We start from the raw sequence: 21,381 nt of genomic DNA, 5'->3' as shown, positions 1-21,381 counted from the left end.
CATTCACAGTGTTATCAAGGCCTGTTCTTCAGTAGCAACATACACGGAGGAGCTGATATCTCCGTCTTGTTCGGTGAAGAAACTCTTGTTTTCTTAATGTTTTACAGTCTTTATCTTCACATTTTCACTAGGCTCCAAAAAAGTGACTGTGTCTTTCTATGTGTTCTGACCGGAGAAGGGGAAACTGTTAGCATGCTAGTCACTCTCCCAGTGAATGTGAATTATGATGTTAACCAATCTAGCTAGTTAGCCGATAGCTTTGCAAAACTGGGCCTACCAGTTCCCTCAGAGCTGCTAACCCGTGTTAACCAGGTGTTAAAGATACGCCCTTTTTAATTTAACTAAGGTGACATGAAGGCGTTTATTTTGTTTCTGCCACATGTGACCCACTCTAAATGATGTGAGCTGCTCTATTGTGAGTTATTAAAATTCCGAGAGGATGTTGTGATAGTTCAGTTTACAGCATAAATGTTATGAACAAAGAGGTTAGTATTGTTTCTCACCAGGGGTCAATAGGAATTTTTTTTTTCCATGTTTCCTCCATTTTTTATGTTTAACCCCATCCCCCGTCTTACCCTGGCTTCATAAAGACTCGACCAAAGTGGATCTGAGCATGTAGATCAATATCCAGCACCTGCTTTAGGTAGTCCTGACAGACAAACATGAAAAACAACAACATTATAAAACTGAACTGAGTCAACAGAAATGAAAAGCAAAGATGACAAATCATTAGTAAAAACGTATAAGCTGTAGTTGTTGCTGTAATTTTACTGGTTTTAAAGGTTAATGTATTAGTGAACAATACAATGTTATTTTTTTACTTCATAGTGACATGATGATGATCAAACAATTTTTATGATCTATATGATTTTAAGGTCATGTCTACAGTTCTTTAGGACTGAATTGTCTGACATCTTTATGTCGTCTTCATGACATCACATATCATTTGGTTGGTAATACTTTTTTGATCAACATAAAATGTTATTTTCTGAAAATGTTGATTTTTCTGACCATTATTTTGTTGACCTTGACCTTTAACCTTTAACCTCTAAAGGTAAAGCATCTGGTGATACTGTATGTTGGCTTACAGCACAACAAAAGAAAACACAAAGCTGAATCAAGCACATATAAATACCGTGAACAGGGATTGTCATCTTCCTCATTACATTTTATCTCCTCAACATGGAATTCTGTATTTAGTAAGAAGAGGTGGGTTGTAAGTTTGAGGTACCTTCTCTCCCATGGACACGCCTCCTGAGGTGATGATGACGTCGGCACGACTGATTCCCTCGTGGAGAGCTGACAGCAGATCATCAGGGCTGCAGGACACATCAAACCCAGTTTACTAATCCTGAAGAAGCCACTGAGCTGTACAATTTCTCATGTGGCTGTTGAGAAGCTTTTGTGATGTCTGAGAAAATGACCACACTACAACTGCTGACAAACAAGATATGAGGCTTTTCAAAGAGAATTTACCACACAAGGAGATTTGAAAAAGGTGTCAGTCAATTTGCATTATGGGAAGTGCAGGATTATGTTTTTTTCTCCTGATCTTTATTGAACTGTAGTCTTTCAGTTTGAGAGCAGGACTGTATTTAACGTTCACATAACTGAAAAGCAGACAGTATGTGAGGAGCCATATATAACTTATATTTTGAAGTTATTTTAATAACGCTGGTCAAGTGTTTGTCGCATCTGTTTACATCGACGACTACTGGTGATGTTACAGCTTCTTGAATTGTGTCCCAATTTGTAGTGGAAGATATTGATCACAACACCTATTAGCTCCATTTCATGGGGCAAAATAACCCTTGAAGACAAGGGGTAGGGGGAGGTAGAAGTGGGGAAATGGGATTGGGCCTAAGTCTCTTGTTTTCTTCATCAGGCTTTATGAAAGTGGAATATTAAATCAAAGAAGAAGTATTTTAACTATATAAATTTGAAGTTAATATAATAACACTGGTCAAGTACAATTACAACCAAGTAGAACTGTTTGGCTCAACCAACCAGTCAAGGTGTAGGAATAGTGGTAAGAAGTTAGAGTGTTAAATTATGGCCAGAGGTACATTATGATGTCACAGTAAAGTGTATTTGACCTTTGACCAACAAATCTAATTAGGGCATCTTTGAATCTAGGTGAAGAATTTGAAGAAATTTATTCAGGGCATTAATGAACGTTTAAGAGACTGGGAAGAATGGATGGACAAACCATCTCCAACACAGAGTTATAATCATTATGATCCCAAGGTTCAAAATAAATATCAGTTGTGGGCAAAATATTTCAGCACAAAACTGTAAATGATTGGATGCTATTGTGAGCTACATGTCCTGAATCTGAGATGTTTGTTATCAAAATAAACGTTCATACTTGTCTCCAACGATGCCCAGGTTGATGGTGGGGTAGCCATGCTCCTGAATGGTGGCCAGAAGAGTGGAGCGGTTAGAGTCTCTGATCTTCCCTGGGTGGAGGTCATCCTCTGGATTCAACAGCTGCACACACGCACACACGCACACGCACACACACACACACACACACACACACACACACACACACACACACACACACACACACACACACACACACACACACACACACACACACACACACAGATATCACACCTAGCATCTTGATTCAGTGACGTCAGAGTGTAATTGCATCTGTTTATTGGCATGTACCTCATTTCCAGTGGACATCACAGCCACCACAGGAAACTTGTGCACGCTGACCTCAGTCACTCCAACTGTAGCCAGCAAACCAATCTCTGACGGACCCATGTGTGTTCCTTTAGACAGCACACACTCGCCTCGCCTGATGTCATGACCTATTGGCCTTTGGAACACACGCACACACACACACATATGTTACATGAATAGATAACAGTGGCTTTCTAATGCAGCTTTAATAATAATTAGCTTCCACTGGTTTTGTTGTTTTACCTGATGTCCTGTCCTGGCCGGGCCTGAACCATAATCCTCACCTCCAACTCCTCTGTGCCCTGTAACAGACAAATGTTCAACATCATCATACCCACAACATCATCATACCCACTAAGAAGACGTATGCTGTCCATACACAACAGTAAAGTAGCCAGTGATCAGAAAACATCCAAAGTGTTGTGCTTACATCCTCAGACTCCCTCAGCAGCTCGGTATCTTCTACTTGGACCACAGCATCAGCTCCACATGGAATGGGAGCACCGGTCGTCACCCTCATCACCTGACCTGGCATCACTGTATGGGTGGGCTGCACACAAAACACCCCGACACAGACACACAGACAAACACATACACACAAAATTGACTTAGTCTGATAGTTGTCAAGTGCTTCTTGGATAACACTTAATTTTACTAATTTAATGTTTGCTTCAGAAATCAGTTGAGCAGAGTGTACAGTAAAATATTGTCACTGATTACAAGTGTGATATGGTGCAGTACTCAAATTCGTAGCAAGGTAGTTAACTGGTAGTAGTGAAAGTCATAGCTTTAGATTTACTACTGCAAATTTAAAACAGTGACAGTTGTTTGTGTTGTAAGTATTTCAACATTATCTGCTGCAGTTGTTACTCTTTGTGACTTGCAGGAACTACAGTAGACAATAGAAAATCATAATATGTATATAGTTATAATATATCTTCCTAATAACGAGATCTACTCAGTAGGGGATGGACGATCGAGTTACCAGCAGAACTGAGGCGGTCTCATCTGCTACTATAGACGATAAACTACTAATTTCTAAAGCACAGGGGTCAAAGACGTAAAGAATAAACTCATGCAACCCGCAAAGCTGTGATTGGTCTGCTAACTACATCCTTTCCGGACTTTCCGGTTTCATGCCACATAATACCGGCAGAAACAACGGAAGATTGAGAAGAACGAATATGGACCAAATAGAAGAGCGGTTGGCAGAAGAGATCCGAAAGTATGACCGCTTGTATAAGCCTGGAGAAGCATTTTCCAGGCATTTTTTTTATTTCCAAGGAGAAACACTGAAATTACACTTAAATTATATGGCACAAGGCTGCTACAAAGAAACTTGAAACTACAAACCCCACTGGTCTGACACAACATGACATGCAGACAATTTGTTTGATAAATGTCAAATTAACAAGATTAATTAATACTGAGCATCACTGTTTCATTTTCCAGTGTTTATGACAACAGTGCTGTGTCACATTTCCTCCATTCTGGTGGAATGACATCGGCTCTGACTGTGAAACTCATCTGTTTATGTGGCGCAATGTCTCATCATCCTACAAATTCAGACATTCATTCGCTTCCACTGCCATATCTGTTCTGAAGTCAGGCAGATGGGGTAAGGGTTTGGATTTTCTGTTTATTAGTCTAGTTTTAATTGTATTTATTCAACAATACTGCATTCATTCAAGAATTGTGAGGTCACCTGGGGACTACTATCTTTCTGCCGAATCTGTGACATTCACTAAGGGGATAGTTAGGCTTTGGCAGACGTATGTGCCCTGTTCAGCAGTATTACTCCCAGTAGTTATAGTAGTGGAACTGTTTTTACACATGCTAACAGTTATATTGTGGAAAGTGTGAGTAGCTGTTTTGCTAAACAAATAGTGCTAGATACTAGATACAGTCCAAGGCATGATCTCTAAATTAGTGTTAATGTGTTAGAGCTGACCTGTTGTCCAGCCTGTGATTCTCCCATGATGAAGCGATCTCCGGGGCCATCAGCAGCTAAAGGTCAATGAACATGATGTTAATCCAGTTAATTGTGAAAATTACCACGATTATTGATTATTTAAAATTTGAGTGACAGCTAAGATGACAGGTTACAGTTTGATCTTTAATTCACTCCATGTCAGCACGTTAACAAACATACAGTAAATGAATAGATAGCATTCATTTTCAAGGATGCTCCATCACATTAATCTGGTGTCAAATATGATATCGGATTCGTTGTCTCACCTCGCACTGCATAGCCATCTTTAACAGAGGCAGGGAACGGAGGAAGGTTGTCTTTGGCGTAGATGTCCTGAGCAAGCACTCGACCCAAACCGTCTGCAGAGAGCAGCCACCAACCAGTACCAAAAAAAGGATACACAATATTGATAACGTGAATGTGTGTATAGTTGACAATTGAGTACTAAACTGCTGCAGATTACAGATATAATTTCCTCCTCTCCTCCTGGTTCTTAAAATAGCAAAAGACAGTAAGAAGACAGGTAATGTGATGAGACTCACCTCTGTAGTTAATGACTTCAACTCCCAGAATAGGTGTCATCTCTAGAACAGTGATGAAGGCTTTGTCCATTGACGTCAATGGGAACGGGGACATGCGATGACGACGTGCCACTTTACTGATGTCCACTGCACTGTGACCTGCACACACACAAAAAAAATAAAAAATGGGAGTGATTAAATGGTTAATATGCTGCTCTAGATGGTAAATGGTCTGTTTTTATAGAGCACTTCGCATATCTTGATGACCAATCACACCTTCTCAGTGTGTACATCATGGTAGAGCCACGGAAGGAAACTGAAGAGGATGTTGTCAGAGGAAAGGAAGACAAGAAAAGAGAAACCGACCAGGTAGGAAACTGAAAAAGAGTGAATATCCCAGCATATTGGTCTCGTTGGCGAGAGCGTAAAGAGGCCAGAGAATACAGGACAGATGTGGACCTGATGTTGTTGTTGTTATCAGACAAGTGCTAAATGTTTGGTTGTGTAAGTGAAGTTGTCAACTCGCTAGTTTATCATCAGAAGCTGGTAAACCCATTTCCGGCAAACAATTCGATGCCATAATGCTCGCACATCGATAAAAGAGTCTGCGACTTGCTTGCTGTGTTATCTTCTATGCTACTGTTCTATACCCATGTTCTATGTTGAATGGAGTATATGTGGTTCTTTTGCTTTGCTCTTTATCTTCTACAAAAAAGTGGTCTTCTTGACTAATGCATCAAGTTATTGACTTTTGTAAGGACAGCCCCCACACAAGCGTGCACACATACACACGCATACACACACACAAACACACAGATTGAACTTACTTGCTCTCAGAATGTTCTCATTACTGCCACATCGTGACTGAACCTGCAGAGAGACAAACAGATATAATATTCTCCCTCATGACAAGACAATCTGCTTGCAAAGGTTTGAAATGTTGATAAGTGTCTCACCCACACACACACGACCTTGAAATATGAATAACATGAATTTTAGCTCTTTGTCAAATTCCCTGATTGAACAAAACAACACAGGATTAACAGAGACAAGAATGAGTGCAGGGTTTGACTTAAACATCATCTCATGTAAGATATCAGTCAGTTATTCATCTTTGCTATGAAGGAAGTTCCTGACACATTTTTCAAAACCTGCAGTGACATTTTACTTTCTTAATTTATCAGATCTGGTCATTCACTAGTTTATCAATATTTGTTCTGCTCCATTGTGTAATTATTAAAGCTCTGCTATGGCATATATTGCTCCTTTAAAAAAAATATATATATTTTTTTTTAACACAGAATAAACAACTAAAATATAAAAATAAATATATTCTTAAATAAAGTCAATAAGGGTGTAACGGTACACAAAAATCACGGTTCGGTACGTATCGCGGATTTAAGTTCATGGTTCGATACTTTTTCGGTACATTTTTGGTAAGGTAGAAACAATGAACAGAAAACGTTAAACTGATATTTTATTAATTTGTATTCAACCCTGGTTAACTGAGCAGATTGTGGCTGTGTCTTTCTTACCTAAGTAAGTTTCCAAAGTAAAATATCCAAGTAAACACTCTCACAAATAAATAAATATCCATTAAGGTGTAGCATGTAAACAATTAAGTGTAACTGCACCGTTATTTTATTATATGATTATCATTATTAAATATTTGTATTTTTTCATTAACTTATCCAGATTGTTGCGGAGAGGGTTTGGTGCGCTGCTGGTACTAACAATGTCTCTGCTGTGGAGAACTCTTACGCTAGGGACAGAGGTTTATAAAGACTGACTATAAATTACTTGCTGGCTGAAATCCGGACAAGACAGAACTTTAAAGCAGAATGTTCGCTGCTATAAAAACCCATATGTCGCTCGTTATTGCTTTGACACGGTCTGAATTATTTGCAGGTCGCAGCTCTAATGCAGTGGAGAGCTGAGTTTGCTCTGAATTGTTTTCTTTGTGGTATTTCCAAAGATAGTGGACATCACTTTGGTGATGACATTTCACATAGCAGACTTATATGATGAGGGAGGGTCTTCACGCTCCTGGTTGTCTGCGGTCGATATAACCACGAGCCGACAGCACATCTGGTCCTTCACTAAAGTTGTCCCTCGGAAATGTAAAATGCACACAAACAAGTTCCATGCGTGGACTCGCAGCATTTGTCGGTACACGTGCGTACCGAACCGAGGGGCCAGTACCAAAATATTTGGGTAAGACACATGTTACACCTCAGATCAGAAAACAGGGTTGATTCTTAATCATATAATATTCAAGGAAGTATAGAAATATGACTTGCATATTATATAAGCTTTCTTCCAATAAAGGTATGGTGTTCTCTTCAATTGAGTTACATTTCAAGTTAAATCAAATCAATGTAAATCGAACATGGTCTTAAGGACAATTCAAGCATCATTTAAATTGTTGCAGTTTTCCTGTTTACATTGGGAATATATGTAGGTGAATGCACAACAGTGAAACATATTTATATTTCGGTTTTCCAAACCTCAAAATCCCTTTCACTCCAATTCAACTCCAAAAGACTTAATTAGTAAAATGTTATCCATCACTTTGAGCGAGAGGCCAGTAGTCACGACTGAGAAAGATTAAAGATTATAACAGCCAACTGCTTTATATTACTAGTTAATAATGCTACGTGAATTTGATGACCAAGTAAAGACAGTTTGATAGTCACATTTAATAAACCAATCTATTACTCTTAAGTTTTAGCAAATAATCTCAGTTGTTACAATGGGAGCAAACTAATTATTGTTTGCTTTTGAAGTTATAGGAAAACAAATGAGTGACCTATTCTTTACTGGGAGTCTGTTTTAAAGTGCTGTAAAAAAGAGTAACTGCAATCATGCAGGAGCTGTCCATTTTTCGTCAATTTATTTTAGCAAACTTATGTATTATTTAAAAGTAAATTTTCAGGTTTCTTATTTCTTTATGCTCATTTTTGGGTGTCTGCCTTTAAGAAAGTTTGTGTATACCTTGGGTGTCGGGCAGGAGGCAGTTGAAAGGCGGGAGGTTGCCTGGGTCGCCCTTGGTGACTCGGAAGGGGTGGAGCTTAAAGAGGCTGAATCTCGAGGAAGCACCTGAACGCCTCGAGAAATGATCGAGTCCGGGATCTAGACACAGACACAATGTTGTTGTTGTTTTTTTACAAACATGTGGACAAACTTCACCAACATAGACACCAACTTCATCCATGTTTCCTCAGTGATCACTGGTCCTCATGCTTCATATGACACTAGGAAGCAAAGTAACTGTGATGGCACTGATGAATACATTTAATTTCTTACTTAATGACATGTGTAAACTTGCCTGCAGAGTCTTAAACTGTATTTATATCCACACAATATATTCTGACTTATCAGTGGTTAGTAAATAATAGAATATCAATCTAATGTTATTTAACTCAAGTTCATTATCAATTAAGTAGTAAAGGAAATTGTTGCAGGGGATCAGTAATACTGGTCATTTTCTTTCTTTTTATAAAAATAAATGAATTTAATTTGAAATGGAATCACAAACACAATGTATAAATGAAGTGAAGCATGTGTCCGGAGTAATGAACAAACAGAACCTCTGCAGCTGCTCAAATCAGATCAGGACTGTGTTTGTGATGTAGGCAAGTTAATTTGTAACTTTGTCAACCTTGAAGTAGGAAATCAGTCATGGATACTGGAGTGTGCAGCATGTAACAGGGACATGTGGGTGATTTTAGTTTCTGTGCTCTCGTCACTGAATTACCAATGTGTCCCACAGGACAATTTACACAAACTATGTTGAATATTTATAAGATCCAGTTCTTTCCCAGGATGTTTTGCTGTAACTTTAATTGTAACACCTACAAACTGTTGCTTTCAATCATTATCAATGAGTGTAGGCTCCCATTTTTCAGACGATCTGTAGTGATCTAAGCAAGGATTCATGTTTTGCCTCTTACACAATCATGTGAATTCTTATCTAGTCAACAGCAGCAAAGGATGTATTTGTTCTAGCTGAAATGAAGGCAACATGAGTTCAAAGTCCTAACCAAGATCAGCACTAATCCAGGAGCACCTAACATATGATTGTGCTCATGTTTGATGGCATCATTCCTTAAACAAGGCTTTACATTTACATATGGTGCAATTACTTGTCATACATGTGTTAAACGACAGATTTGAGCCACCTGAGGGAGTGAACCTATTCACAAAACGCACTGACATAGAAAAATATGAACAATCCACTTGGAGGAATATTAAAGGAATATTAATTTGTCTTCTATTATGTACTAATGTAGTGTGCTGTGGATTCAGATGTGAGCGGTGAAAACAGAAACATTGATGTGAAAGAAAAGAAAACTCTCCTGAGCTGAAGAAGACAGCCAAATTAATTATCTGCGGATTCATCACCTCACTTATATCACTTGATCCAATGTTCACATGAAAAACATTGACTAAATGCAGCTTTAAATGAACAAAAAATAATGCATATTGTAGCATGTTAAAGATTAGAGTGTTCTGTGAAAACTTAACTTAATTTTCTCTACATTCCAGATGCTCATCGTGAAAATGGTGCTTCATTTTTGAAAATGTGCTTTTCGGGAATGTGTAAGACATCCAGACAAGTCTTTGCTAGTGTGGTACTGACATTATCAGCTGACAAATGGCTCAGGGAGGATGGATTTGTGTGCGTCTCAGCACGAGTGTCTCACCTGCTGGTCATGAGTACAGGAGCAGGTGTAATGAGTGGGTGGGGCGGGTGTGGTGCCAGGCAGATAGGGACCCCCCTTAGCCATGACCACAGCATGGCTTGTCTGATGGACACACACATGCAGGGAACACAAACACACAAACACTTACAGACAGATGTATGTGGGCACGGACAGACAGGTGAGTGAAAATCAATGGTGAACAGATACAAAAAGTTCACATCTGAATCTAATACCAGCTCCTTTTTAGATGCTTCTAATCATTATCTAAACTGTGCTGTGAATACTCATGACATAAACATTGAATAATCAACATAATCTGCATTAAAACAAGTGCTTTAGACCTCAATTACCCCAGGTGTCAAAGGCCAAATGAAATGAAAAACACAAAATGTACAACACAGTCACTCACTGAGGATCGTAAATACATAAAAGCAAGTGAGCTAAAGATACGCTAAAAATGAGACGTTGGGAAATATAAAATAATAAATGTGTATTGAGCGCAACAGCTACGATTAATGTTTTGTCCGGACATACGGCACATGGAGAAGCGTGCCAACTTAGCTTATCTCCGTGGTCATGTGACCATTATCCTTAGCCATCTCCTGGTGCTCCCAAAGAAATGCTGCAATAATGTCCTTAGAACTTCCGAGGTTATGCTTTCACTTTATTGGTCTGTCTTTTAGTTAGCAGGATTACACAAAAACTAGTGGACGGCTTACCATGAAACTCGATGGAGGGTTACAGTATGGGTCAGGAAAGAACCTATAAAATTTTGCTGGGAATAAATATGTGGTTCCAGAAATTGTGTTTCACTTCCTCTGCAGCATGTCCCTTATAACTATTTCAGTCTATGGAGGTTGTGAGGTGCACGTAGACATTATGATGTCGGGGAAACAAAATAGTAAAGGCAAGTTCATGAGTGGAAGAGAGCTGCATTGCATGCCACTTGCAGGTGCTCACACAACTGCATCTGAATCTATGAGGTCTGACTGCGTGTAGGGTAAAGACTATATGGATGATAGCGTGAGTGAGCATATGGCAAATAGCGCTGTGCACAACTTGTATAATGCCAATCAGCAAGTTAGTGATCTCTTATTATGAGAAGTCTAATATTAGTTTTTGGTTCATTGTGAACTCTGCAGGACATATTAGAATATGTCGGGTATGCAATGCACTTATACCAGGCTTAGAGCCAATAAGAGTGACATCCACATGCTTAATCAATTTGTTAGCAATTGTGAAGCGTTAAACAGTCTACAGCTGAGAACAAGCTTTTCCAGTATCCAGATACAGACTGCATATCACCGAGTGTAACTGGGACCTTAATGGCATGTGAAAGGGCCTTGGTTTAGCTACCATGATTTCACCCTCCTTATCTCCTTGGAAATGTTTGACTAAGATTTCCTCAATCAGCAACTTTCTTCGGCTTAACTTAGACTAGTAAAATATTAATTTCAAATTTGAAGAAAAGACATGCTGTACATCCTGAAATACTCTTTGGGGCTTTCTCCCCTTTGTCACTAATCTGTGATTTCTGTTTGGAGTAGCATCAGCCTATGGCATTAAAGCAGTATCTATAGTGCAGTAGCCTGCTGCTGCAATGACCCAATTTCCCCACAGGGATCATTAAAGTTTTATTGATCAAGATTTCAGCAGCAGCTCCGGTGTTCTCGTGGCTCGCCGCACGGTTACCTTGGCAGCAATAGCAGCTGCGGTGATGTGGGAGGAGCCGTGCTGCGGATGGTGGTGGTTGTGCACATGGTGACCTCTCCTAATGTCCTCCTCCTCATCGTCCTCTTCCTCACACTGGGTGCCGCGCTCCATGGTGTGCATGTTGTTGTGAGTGTTGATGTGCGTGTTGGCCAGCAAAGACGAAGGGGACGGCAGCTGCTCCAAAGCGGCATGTGTGTATTTAATTCTGACCGTTGCCTCCCGCAGCAGGTCAATGGCATGGGGCAGAGCGGGCAAGATGAACTGAAAACACTCCTAAAGCAAGAAAATAAATTATAATAATAACAAAATAAATAAAAAGAATATATGTGTATATATGGACACACAGTACATAAGCTGCATTCACTGATTATTTTTTGCCGCTTGGGACCAGGAAAATCTGAAATCCCAACACTGACACATTATTACCAGATGACATATACCTCTTTTCAAAATTACCGGTTATACGTGGAAGTGGTGTAAGCATTGACGCGTCATGCTCTGACTTCATTGCTATTCCAGTGTTGCTGTTACACTCTATGTAACAAAATCCTCGACCTCGAAAGAAGAAGCTAGACTCAGGTCAAACTGCTTGTCAAGCCAAATAAGCGTGTATACCTGTGTTTTCTTTTCTTTTTACATTACATTACATTTAGATGACCCTTATATCCAAAGTGACTTATAATAAGTGCATTCATCCATGAGGGTACAAACCCAGAAAAACAAGAATCATTTGAGTACAAATTGCCTCAAGAAAGCCAAACTACAAAGTGCTATATGTAAGTGCCATATAAGTTAATGTTTTTATCCAAGGTTGGCAAACAAGCTCAAATATAAATCCCAAATAAGCATCAAGTGCTGAAAATTTAGCACAAGATGAAGTCCCCAGTAAAGTTCAGGACCTACACTTAGAGTGCTCTTCACTGAATTTATTGTCATTTTTGTGAAGTTCTGTCAAACAAAAGTTGAGTAAATTAAATGAGTGAGGATATATGTCATTCTAATAAGGTACACAGTAAGCATGGGTGAGTTAAGTCAAAGAAATCGTACCTGAGAGCCCTTCTTGCTTCCTGGCAGGTTGATGATCAAAGTCTTACCACGGATACCACACACCGGCCTGGAAACAAGGTAGAAGAGAGACGTTTAGACCAGACGAGGACACCACAAACATCATCTGGTTACAATCAAACTCATTAGAATGGCTTTTACAGTTGGCAGCATGTCTGACTGAGTAGCGAGAACATCAAGTCTTTACCTGGACAGCATGCCGAGTGGTGTAACGTTGAGGGATCCCATAAGCATGGCCAGAGCCATACCTGGGGCCTCTCGCTCTATCACCTCTCTGGTTGCCTACAACATAAACAAAAGGACTCAGACTTTGATAAATCTTTTCAGGCGTTTGTGTGTCCCAAAGATTTTGTTTGTTGCATTTAATTCAGAATATGTTCTTTCAACATGTTTAGCATTTTTAGACAGGACTTATTAGTTTAGTCTATCAATTTATTGTATTTAATCAGAACCAACTTTGTTTTAATGAAACAATGTCAGGGTTTTATTGTGTGTACCTCAGGTGTTACATCCCTTGGTGCAAAGCCAGTTCCTCCAGTAGTCAGAATGAGGTTCAGCTCCTGTTCATCGCACCACTCCAAGAGAGTGTCCTGCGCACACATAAACCCGTACACAAAGTTAAAACTATACCATGCATCCTGCTCAATTCTATGAATCCAATGATTCCTGCAATGGTTAACAATTTTTTCTGTAAGGCACATTCGGGGTAGAATTCCACTGATAATTAACATTTGTCCTCGTCAAGTGTATTAGGAGCAAGACAACCAGCTCTAAGGTGCTGCTTAGAACCTCCAGAGAGAATTTCCCCAATAGGATCAACACAAATCTTATAGTCTGCCTGCATTAAGTGACTGTGAGCCCCGTACCGAGGAATCATAACTGGCTGAGCGTTGGATGACGGACAGATAGAACATTTCAATAGTGTTTAATGGGAACTATGTTGAAAAATTAGTAAAACTAAACTAGATTAAAGCATGTAATATGATGAAACGTATTCCATTTTTTGCCAGTGAATAAACCAAAGGACACGTTTGAATTTTTCCCCCACTGCTCAAAATATGTCTCACAAAGTTACATGACTGTAAGTAATGTTATATGCAGCCTGACAGACATGGCTCTTTGGGGGCTATTGTTGATACCAATAATTTCGGGTAAAATTTCTGATACGGGACGACATATATATATATATATTTTTTTTTTTTTTGAATTGACATAATTCCTCCGATGTCATTATCAAACCCCTATGACTCAATAGCCTTATTCAGACTGGATATCTGACAGATTTATCATTAACTAAATTAGTATTATTAAATATTATTATTCAAAATTACTATACATTATTAGAAAACTGAAATAGAAACATACATATAGAAATATATATAAAACATTTTTACATTTTCATGTTAATGTAAAATGTAAACACAAACATAAACATAAACATAAACATAAACATAAACAAAACAAAATGTCTATGTATTGTTTATTCTTAAAAATAAAAGTATTTATATCTATGCACAACAGCAAACACAAATACCAATTCTGATATATGTCTGTTAAAGGCATATCAGTCAACTGATCATCCGATAAATGTTGTTGACTACATCACTAACACACAACAGAAGCAAAACTGAAATAAAAAAGATAAATTAAATGTAAAAGCGGTGCCACACGGGCAGAAGCCACCAATGAGATTTGGGTGATAACGGCCAATGCCAGTGTCGATGTGCTGTAAATAAAAACGTGATCTCCTCAGCTGAATTAATATGTTACGTTGTTCCACTGCTTGCTGCACAACTCCTCAAATGAATGCTCCAGAGATTTCTTTGTTGTTGTAAATGGGTTTGAACTGAGAACCTCCTGCTGCATTGTTCATGAGTGAAAGGCAAACTCTGCAGAGTATATGGACCCAATTGTGCAGACATTCCCTTGAGTTCATGTCTGAAAAAGGCTTTTGTTGGCTAACTTTAATGTTGCTATCAAAGGAGTTGTTAACTTCCAAGATTCAATGTCGGCAGGAACCATCATCTCCCTCTGGGCATTCGCTGAAGGAATGTGTTGATGTTCTGAACTAAACCCAGACAGTGAACAGTATGTAAGTGAAGTGAGTGGATCCAGCTTCTGAATGACTCACAGCCTAGGGAGCTGCAGTGATGCTTGGTTAGAAGGATCAACTGTACTAGAGTAGATTAGAGAGAAAGCGGTTCTGTTCAGAGAGTCTGGAAATGCTTACATCATTTACAGAGGTGAGTCAGTGTGTATACGACTAAAGAGCAGTGACGATGACACCTACAAACCTGTTAACTGTACACAAAGAAGGTGACAGCTGCAACCTCAAAATAGTTAGAAAGCAAAAAAACATTTACTAACATATCTGCGATGACAACTAGACAAAATGTCTTTGGATTGTTGTTGACAATAATCGTACGAAAACAAACTTCTGGGATTCATCAATATGTTCATACCTAAATTTCTTCGCAGAGTAAAAACTAATTTAAAACTTTGTCAGACAAATGATGGACCAGCTGTCCTGGAAAATGTAAACACACACCCTTTTAACTAACTTAGTTTACAATATAGTTTACACTAAAGGTATTCACCTTTAGTGTCTCCACTTTAGTCAGGTACCTGTATGCCGTAACTAATTAGCTAGTAGCACCCACACACCCTTGGCAGCGCAACAGAACTGAGGCACATTACTCTGCTGGTCAACAAGTGACTCTGCCCCGCGCTGCTTCTTAATCTGCAGGGATAACTTCTGTCTGCAAGAGAGTGTGTGTGTTTGTGTGTGTGTGTGTGTGTGTGTTCACGCCTCTGTCCCTCCTCAGACTTGAACTGATAATCACATGGAACTATTTTGAATCGATGATTTCAGATCATGACTCCAGATCATTCAGGTCTCTTTAACCCTGATGTCCTGACTGTGCGCGTCAATTCACGTGTTGTGTCGCAGGTTTAAACGTGTCTCGAACTCTTAACCTTTGTGTCGTGTTCGGGTCAAATCTGACCGATTTACATTTCGATCAATCATAAATATTGTGTTTTACATTTTATTGTCTCAAGGGCTTATGATATCCTCCACACTAGGCATTTGAACATTTACAATTGCTGATCACTACTTTCATTGAATTTTGAGTTGTTTAGTCAACTTTGTAACACCTGTGGTGTTCCCGGTCAAAAATGACCGCCATAGGAAATGAATGGGTGACCCTAGATTGTGTTCATTCATCAGATAGTACACAACCACAAATCCACCACCACCACCACACGCACACACAAACACACCTACACGCACACACACACACACACACACAAACACACCTACACGCACACACACACACACACACGCACGCATGCACATACACGCACGCACACACACACACACTCCACCCCACGTGAGCCCCTTTCAGACTGACCATGTGTCCTCTCTTTCCCATGCTTATGTGCCTGTCCCCCTACGTGAACCACACCTTCCAGACTAAACGTGTAACACTTCAAAGTTACCAATTAGGTGTTTGTTATGGGAACCTGGCTCTTTCCCGGGCTAATGTGTCCATCCCCCCACGTGAACCACACTTTCGATACAAAACGTATGATATCTTCTCACAGATCCCCTATATATAGCTTGCTTGTGCATTGCTCTTATTTTACTCTGAACACAATGAGTCGGCGCCCGATCAGACGTTTTTCTGTCAGAGAGGCTCTTGACCTTTTTTTTCAAACTGATGAAGACGGGATTGGAGTTGAACCAGAAATAGAGGAGGATGTTTCAGAAATAGAAGACAACGATCCTGATTTTGATCCAGACCATCATGAGACCGAACAGTCAACATATGGCGAGGAAGAGGCCCCTGAGGAAGAGGCACCTGGGGAAGAGGCCCCTGTGGAAGACACACCTGAGGTGACATTCCAGTCCAAGGATGGCAACTTGCTCTGGTATTCATCCCCCCAGGACAGAGGAGGCAGAACAAGAGGGGAAAATATCATTAGGATGTCTTACATGTTTCAAATGTGATGCCTACGTTTGCAAGACACACTGTGACCTGATTGCAAAATGCCACTCCTATGTCTGAACACACACACACAAACACACACACACACACACACACACAAACACACTCACACACAATGTGTTCATGTTGATGTTCTGATGTTCTGTGAATTTGGTCTCTGTTTTGATTTTTCTACAATAAATGTTAATTTTGGAATACAACTTTCAATTTCTGTGATTATTCACTGCAGTTATTCATGTAACCAGCAGTCTGAGACATTGTTTACAGGTTAAAAGGGAGTTAAATACAATTTGGTGACAATCAATGGTTTTTGTGTTAATGTAAGGGCAGTTAAAACAGGCCGGTCAAATTTGACCGGGAGCACCAAAGTAAGGGGGGAGAAACGAACACGACACAAAGGTTAAGTGAATCAAACAAACACAAAGCACTGTACGTGTTCCAACAACTTGTGATCAGTGATGGTGTTTAAGGTGCTAAAGTGTAAAGTGAGCACAGGTCAGAGTGAGGAAGCAGACTCCGACAGAGACAGGACGACCGGACCTTTAATGAGCGTCTGTTCTGATTCTGAAGCAACGGTGGTTATAATTATTCAGCGGCGTAAACGTCCACATCCCGATGTACCTACGAAGGGAGAAATGTCCACAGCTCTAGTGCTCAGCTTCGTGCAGGACACAGCATTCACCACCTTAGTTATAGCAGCCCAGGTGGAATATTTTAAACATCATCACTCTGGAGGACACACTACAGAGAAGTGTTCCTTTTATGGCTTCCACCGAGACAATTACTTCAATTTCTGCTGTGAAATATTTTTTCTCTCTTATGACTTCAACTTCTCTGTTCAGCACACCGCTCTCTCCATCACCAGCAGATGTCCTTATATGGAGAAATAGAGGCGTGGCAGTATGCTAATTACAGAGAATAGACACGCACCTGTCGATTTTAAATGATTCTGATTCACAAGCATACGCATGGTGGGGATAACAAAATCGGCTGGTGCGAACGTGCCATGAATCCGGCGGTGATTTTGCGCACGCACTTATTTTCTGCGGAGAGTAAGAACATTTCTGAACACACGTTAGTGAATGAGGCCCATTGTCTCACAGACTGTGAGTAATTCGGTTGAGCGTGAGCTCAACGCAAAGACACGCACCTTGATTTCATCGATTTCATCTGGAACTACTTTGTAGGCTGCTATGACTCCTCCCAACCTGCAGGGGGGGACAAAGATACAGTGAGTGAAATGTGTGTGTCTGTGTCAGCTTGTGTGCAGACTGTAAGTTTTATATATAGTCTCACAGTGAGGGGTCATGGACCAGGTCTTTCAGGTTGACTCCGCTCCTGTCCTCAGCCAAGTTCTTGTAACAGCTGTCACTGACTGAAGAAGAGAGAGGTTCAGGTTACTGAGGAGAAGGTCTGTGAAGGCGCACACACTCTGACTGACTACAGTTATAACTAAAACTGACATATGAAACAGATCCAAAATAAGCCTCATAAGACACTTGAATGGAATTTCACACTTGTACATTTGATTAATGGTGGTTTTACACAGACTTGTGATTGAGTGTGTGCATCTCATTGACCAACTTTGTTTACATGGACAGCAATATTTTCACTATTGACCTAATTCTGAATGAGACATATAGAGGGCAGCATGGTGGTGCAGTGATTGGCATTGTCTCCTTACATTAAAGATTCCAATAGGACGTAATAATGTGATTAAAACATGTCTCCAGGTCGAAATCCTCAACATGTCTTAAAGGTTCAGTGTAAAAGGGATCTATTGGCATATACAAAATTGAATATAAAATTATCCTAGTGATGTTTTCACTAGTGTTTCATCTAAATTGTACAAATTTGTATTTTATTTGTTTACCCTCGAATGGGCCCTTTATATTTAAATACTTAATATTTGCATTGGGAGCAGGTCCTCTCTAAGGAGGCCGCCCTGATATTTTACAGTAGCCAAAAATGGACAAACTAAACAACTTTTTAAGTTTGTATGACAACTGAAGGCTACCACAGGTTCTCAGGGGTATTCAGATGCAACATAAAAACTTCATCCCTAGATGTCAGTAAGTTCATCACAATGAACCTATAATTAGAATATTTCTCGTGCATGACCTTATTGAGGTTACGGAAATCAGAAAATGTTGTTTACATGGTGTCTATTTCTATTTCAGGCTATTGTCGTGAATCTTGAATTCTCTTGAATAAAACTGAATCGAAATATTGTAGTCCATGTGAACATAGACAGTGTTTCACGAAAAAACATAAAACAAGGTCATTGACACTGTGTTTAAAGCCTATAGTCCACCAGACGGGGCTAGGCTAGCGGACTTAGCTACTGATGGTGTGTCTAATGGTGTGCACCTCATAGGAAGATATCAGAGGACATTTAGTTTCAAGTCAAACATGAATGTCGTGGCTTGCGGACACTTAGATGACACCACACAAGCAGTTGGAGGCATGTTATGTTTTTTCTGTTGTTTTTTTACATGTCAGGTCTTGATCAACAGTTACTTCAATTGTATCGGATTCGGCTGCAACACTGTTAACCCCTGAGACCCCTAAAGAGTTTTGTGGACTCAATCACTTCACCCACCCCTCCACCAGCATAGTTGTGAGTAAATGATGAGTGACTTTGATTTTTCAGTGAACTATTCCTTTAAATGTGCCCCCTACTAAATCAGGGATTGTGAATGGATGTTTGCCATATAATTGGCCCCTCTGTGTAAATTGTGGCCCTGTGATCCTTGATCCGCCACTGCCTGAAACTGACATAAAGCCTTCTAGTTCAAATGCCTCATCCACTGTTAGACATGTAAAAAAATACAGCAACACATACGTGATCACACACACACACACACACACACACACACACACACACACACACACACACACACACACACACACACACACACACACACACACACACACACACACACACACACACACACACACACACACACACACACACACAGTTGGTGTGTGAAGGTGACAGGAGCCTGTGTGTTGTCAGGTGGATGGAGAGCAGCCATGTAGCTACTGGTAGACGAGATGCTAGCAGGTGAGAGCCCAGCAGACTTCTCTGCCAGCTGCTGCTGCTGCTGCTGCTGCTGCCTGCCGTCCTCTTAGCATTACTCTCACGTCCTCCTCTGCCTCCCCGGCCAGGAGACAGCGGAGCTACCGGTGAGTGCCACCCGGCTGGATGTGGACTGGTCCCGGTGACAGTGACTCCGCCGCACGACTCTCACCCACCAACAACATCCGCCGAGATAATTAGAGCAGATCCACCTGCACCTCAATTCATCTCCGCTCACCGAAGCCTCCTAACTAGCTTTTAATGGGCACGACTCGTGATTCACAAATGTACATTTCGCCCCTTTATTTACATACAAGACGCAGACATCGAGCCTGAGGGGCGGTCAAGAGAACCTCGAAGGAAACGTTCATCAACAACAGCCTAAACGCACCGCCGCCATCGTATCGGCTCTGCAAAGGGACATGAATAATGCAGCGGATATTTACTGTCGTTCCTGTCGAATTGAAAGCACAGTTCCCATTAAAGCCCATTGCAGCACTCGCGCCACCGGGGAATAGCCACCTTATTTTGAAAGTCTCCGCCGGTGGTACATGTTCCGCCTTGACGCTACATTAAACATGTCCCCGTGCTGTCCGCTACAACACTAAACATGACAGCCCGTCCTCGCATGTAAATGAATGCGCGTCCAACTCCGGCTCAGTACCGCGAATAGCGTGGATTCCGAGCGAATCTTCACATCGGTGCGAGCTGTCCGCAGCCAGGCAGCGCTACAGCGAGGCTAGCAGCCCGCTAGCTAGCACCGCAGCGAGGACAGCCCGCATCGTGACACCGACGCGCACAAGCAACCCGCGGCCAAACGGCTCCGGTGTAAACCGCGAAGAACCGTCCTGTCACATTTTACCGAGCGGCCTCGCTTACCCGTCAGAATGCCCACTCGGGTCTGATGGTCGTGGTTGGTGAGCACCATTCCGTCCGCCGCCATATTTACAACCTCTGTCTGCACTGTGACGGCACGTACATAGAAACAATGTGGTGCGCGAGGCTGCTGCTGCACCTCTGGAGGACGAGCGTGCGTGTGGGTGTGTGTGAGTTCGCGCGTGTCACGGTATCATCAGCCGTTACTCCATTTAGAACCAATTGTACTTTAAGTTTAACAGCAAGCTCTGACAAGTTCCAGTGAATCGTCTTCTATTTAAAAAACGGTTATTTATCTATTTGTCCTTTCCACAATTAAATACATAGATATTATTATGATATTATATATCATATTATAAGTAGCTGGGATCTGTTTGGCACTCAACAACATAAAAACGGACATGATAGGTATCTAAAAGTCTCTACTTGGTTAGTAATTTGTTTTGTCTAGTACAGATTGCTGTATGTTAGCATATTATTATTATATTATTATATTATTTACATATTTACATGTTCTGTTTGGATTACACGATTGTGTGTTCTTTAACTAATTTGTCTGCCAAATAATATCCCAGGCTTATACTGAACCATAATTCAGCATTGAATACTACAGGTAAAGCAGGATCCAAACAGTAGATAGAGAGTGGGAGGAAGGAATGAGAAATCAGTCAGTTCAAATCTAAAAACAAACTACAGGGATGTGGATGCTTGGGGTAGTGTTACATGCCTTGTGATGAGGAAC

General features: G+C 40.6%; 1 protein-coding gene across 2 annotated transcripts in view; it reads right to left on the bottom strand.

Moving 5' to 3' along the window:
* The window catches only part of gphna (gephyrin a), a 29,091-nt gene extending 8,299 nt beyond the window's left edge, over window positions 1-20,792 (bottom strand). The window contains exons 1-19 of one of the 2 annotated variants that reach the window (XM_062396637.1): window positions 20,643-20,792; window positions 17,978-18,056; window positions 17,832-17,889; window positions 13,169-13,261; window positions 12,859-12,953; window positions 12,654-12,720; window positions 11,586-11,879; window positions 9,894-9,995; window positions 8,182-8,319; window positions 6,015-6,057; window positions 5,209-5,346; window positions 4,933-5,025; window positions 4,646-4,701; window positions 3,125-3,244; window positions 2,938-2,996; window positions 2,677-2,830; window positions 2,369-2,490; window positions 1,232-1,319; window positions 576-649 (exon numbers count right to left, since the gene is read on the bottom strand). In XM_062396637.1, the coding sequence (XP_062252621.1) occupies window positions 576-649; window positions 1,232-1,319; window positions 2,369-2,490; window positions 2,677-2,830; window positions 2,938-2,996; window positions 3,125-3,244; window positions 4,646-4,701; window positions 4,933-5,025; window positions 5,209-5,346; window positions 6,015-6,057; window positions 8,182-8,319; window positions 9,894-9,995; window positions 11,586-11,879; window positions 12,654-12,720; window positions 12,859-12,953; window positions 13,169-13,261; window positions 17,832-17,889; window positions 17,978-18,056; window positions 20,643-20,706 (1,937 nt within the window). In that variant the 5' untranslated portion in view covers window positions 20,707-20,792. The remainder of the gene's footprint in view (window positions 1-575; window positions 650-1,231; window positions 1,320-2,368; window positions 2,491-2,676; window positions 2,831-2,937; window positions 2,997-3,124; window positions 3,245-4,645; window positions 4,702-4,932; window positions 5,026-5,208; window positions 5,347-6,014; window positions 6,058-8,181; window positions 8,320-9,893; window positions 9,996-11,585; window positions 11,880-12,653; window positions 12,721-12,858; window positions 12,954-13,168; window positions 13,262-17,831; window positions 17,890-17,977; window positions 18,057-20,642) is intronic. The other variant, XM_062396638.1, reaches the window with a different exon arrangement.
* Between the last annotated feature and the right edge of the window lie 589 nt (window positions 20,793-21,381).

This window comes from Platichthys flesus, chromosome 10, assembly GCF_949316205.1.
Source record: "Platichthys flesus chromosome 10, fPlaFle2.1, whole genome shotgun sequence".
Classification (NCBI taxonomy): domain Eukaryota; kingdom Metazoa; phylum Chordata; class Actinopteri; order Pleuronectiformes; family Pleuronectidae; genus Platichthys; species Platichthys flesus.
Note: the sequence above shows the minus strand (reverse complement) of the source record. Positions and strands in the feature narration are given on the sequence as shown.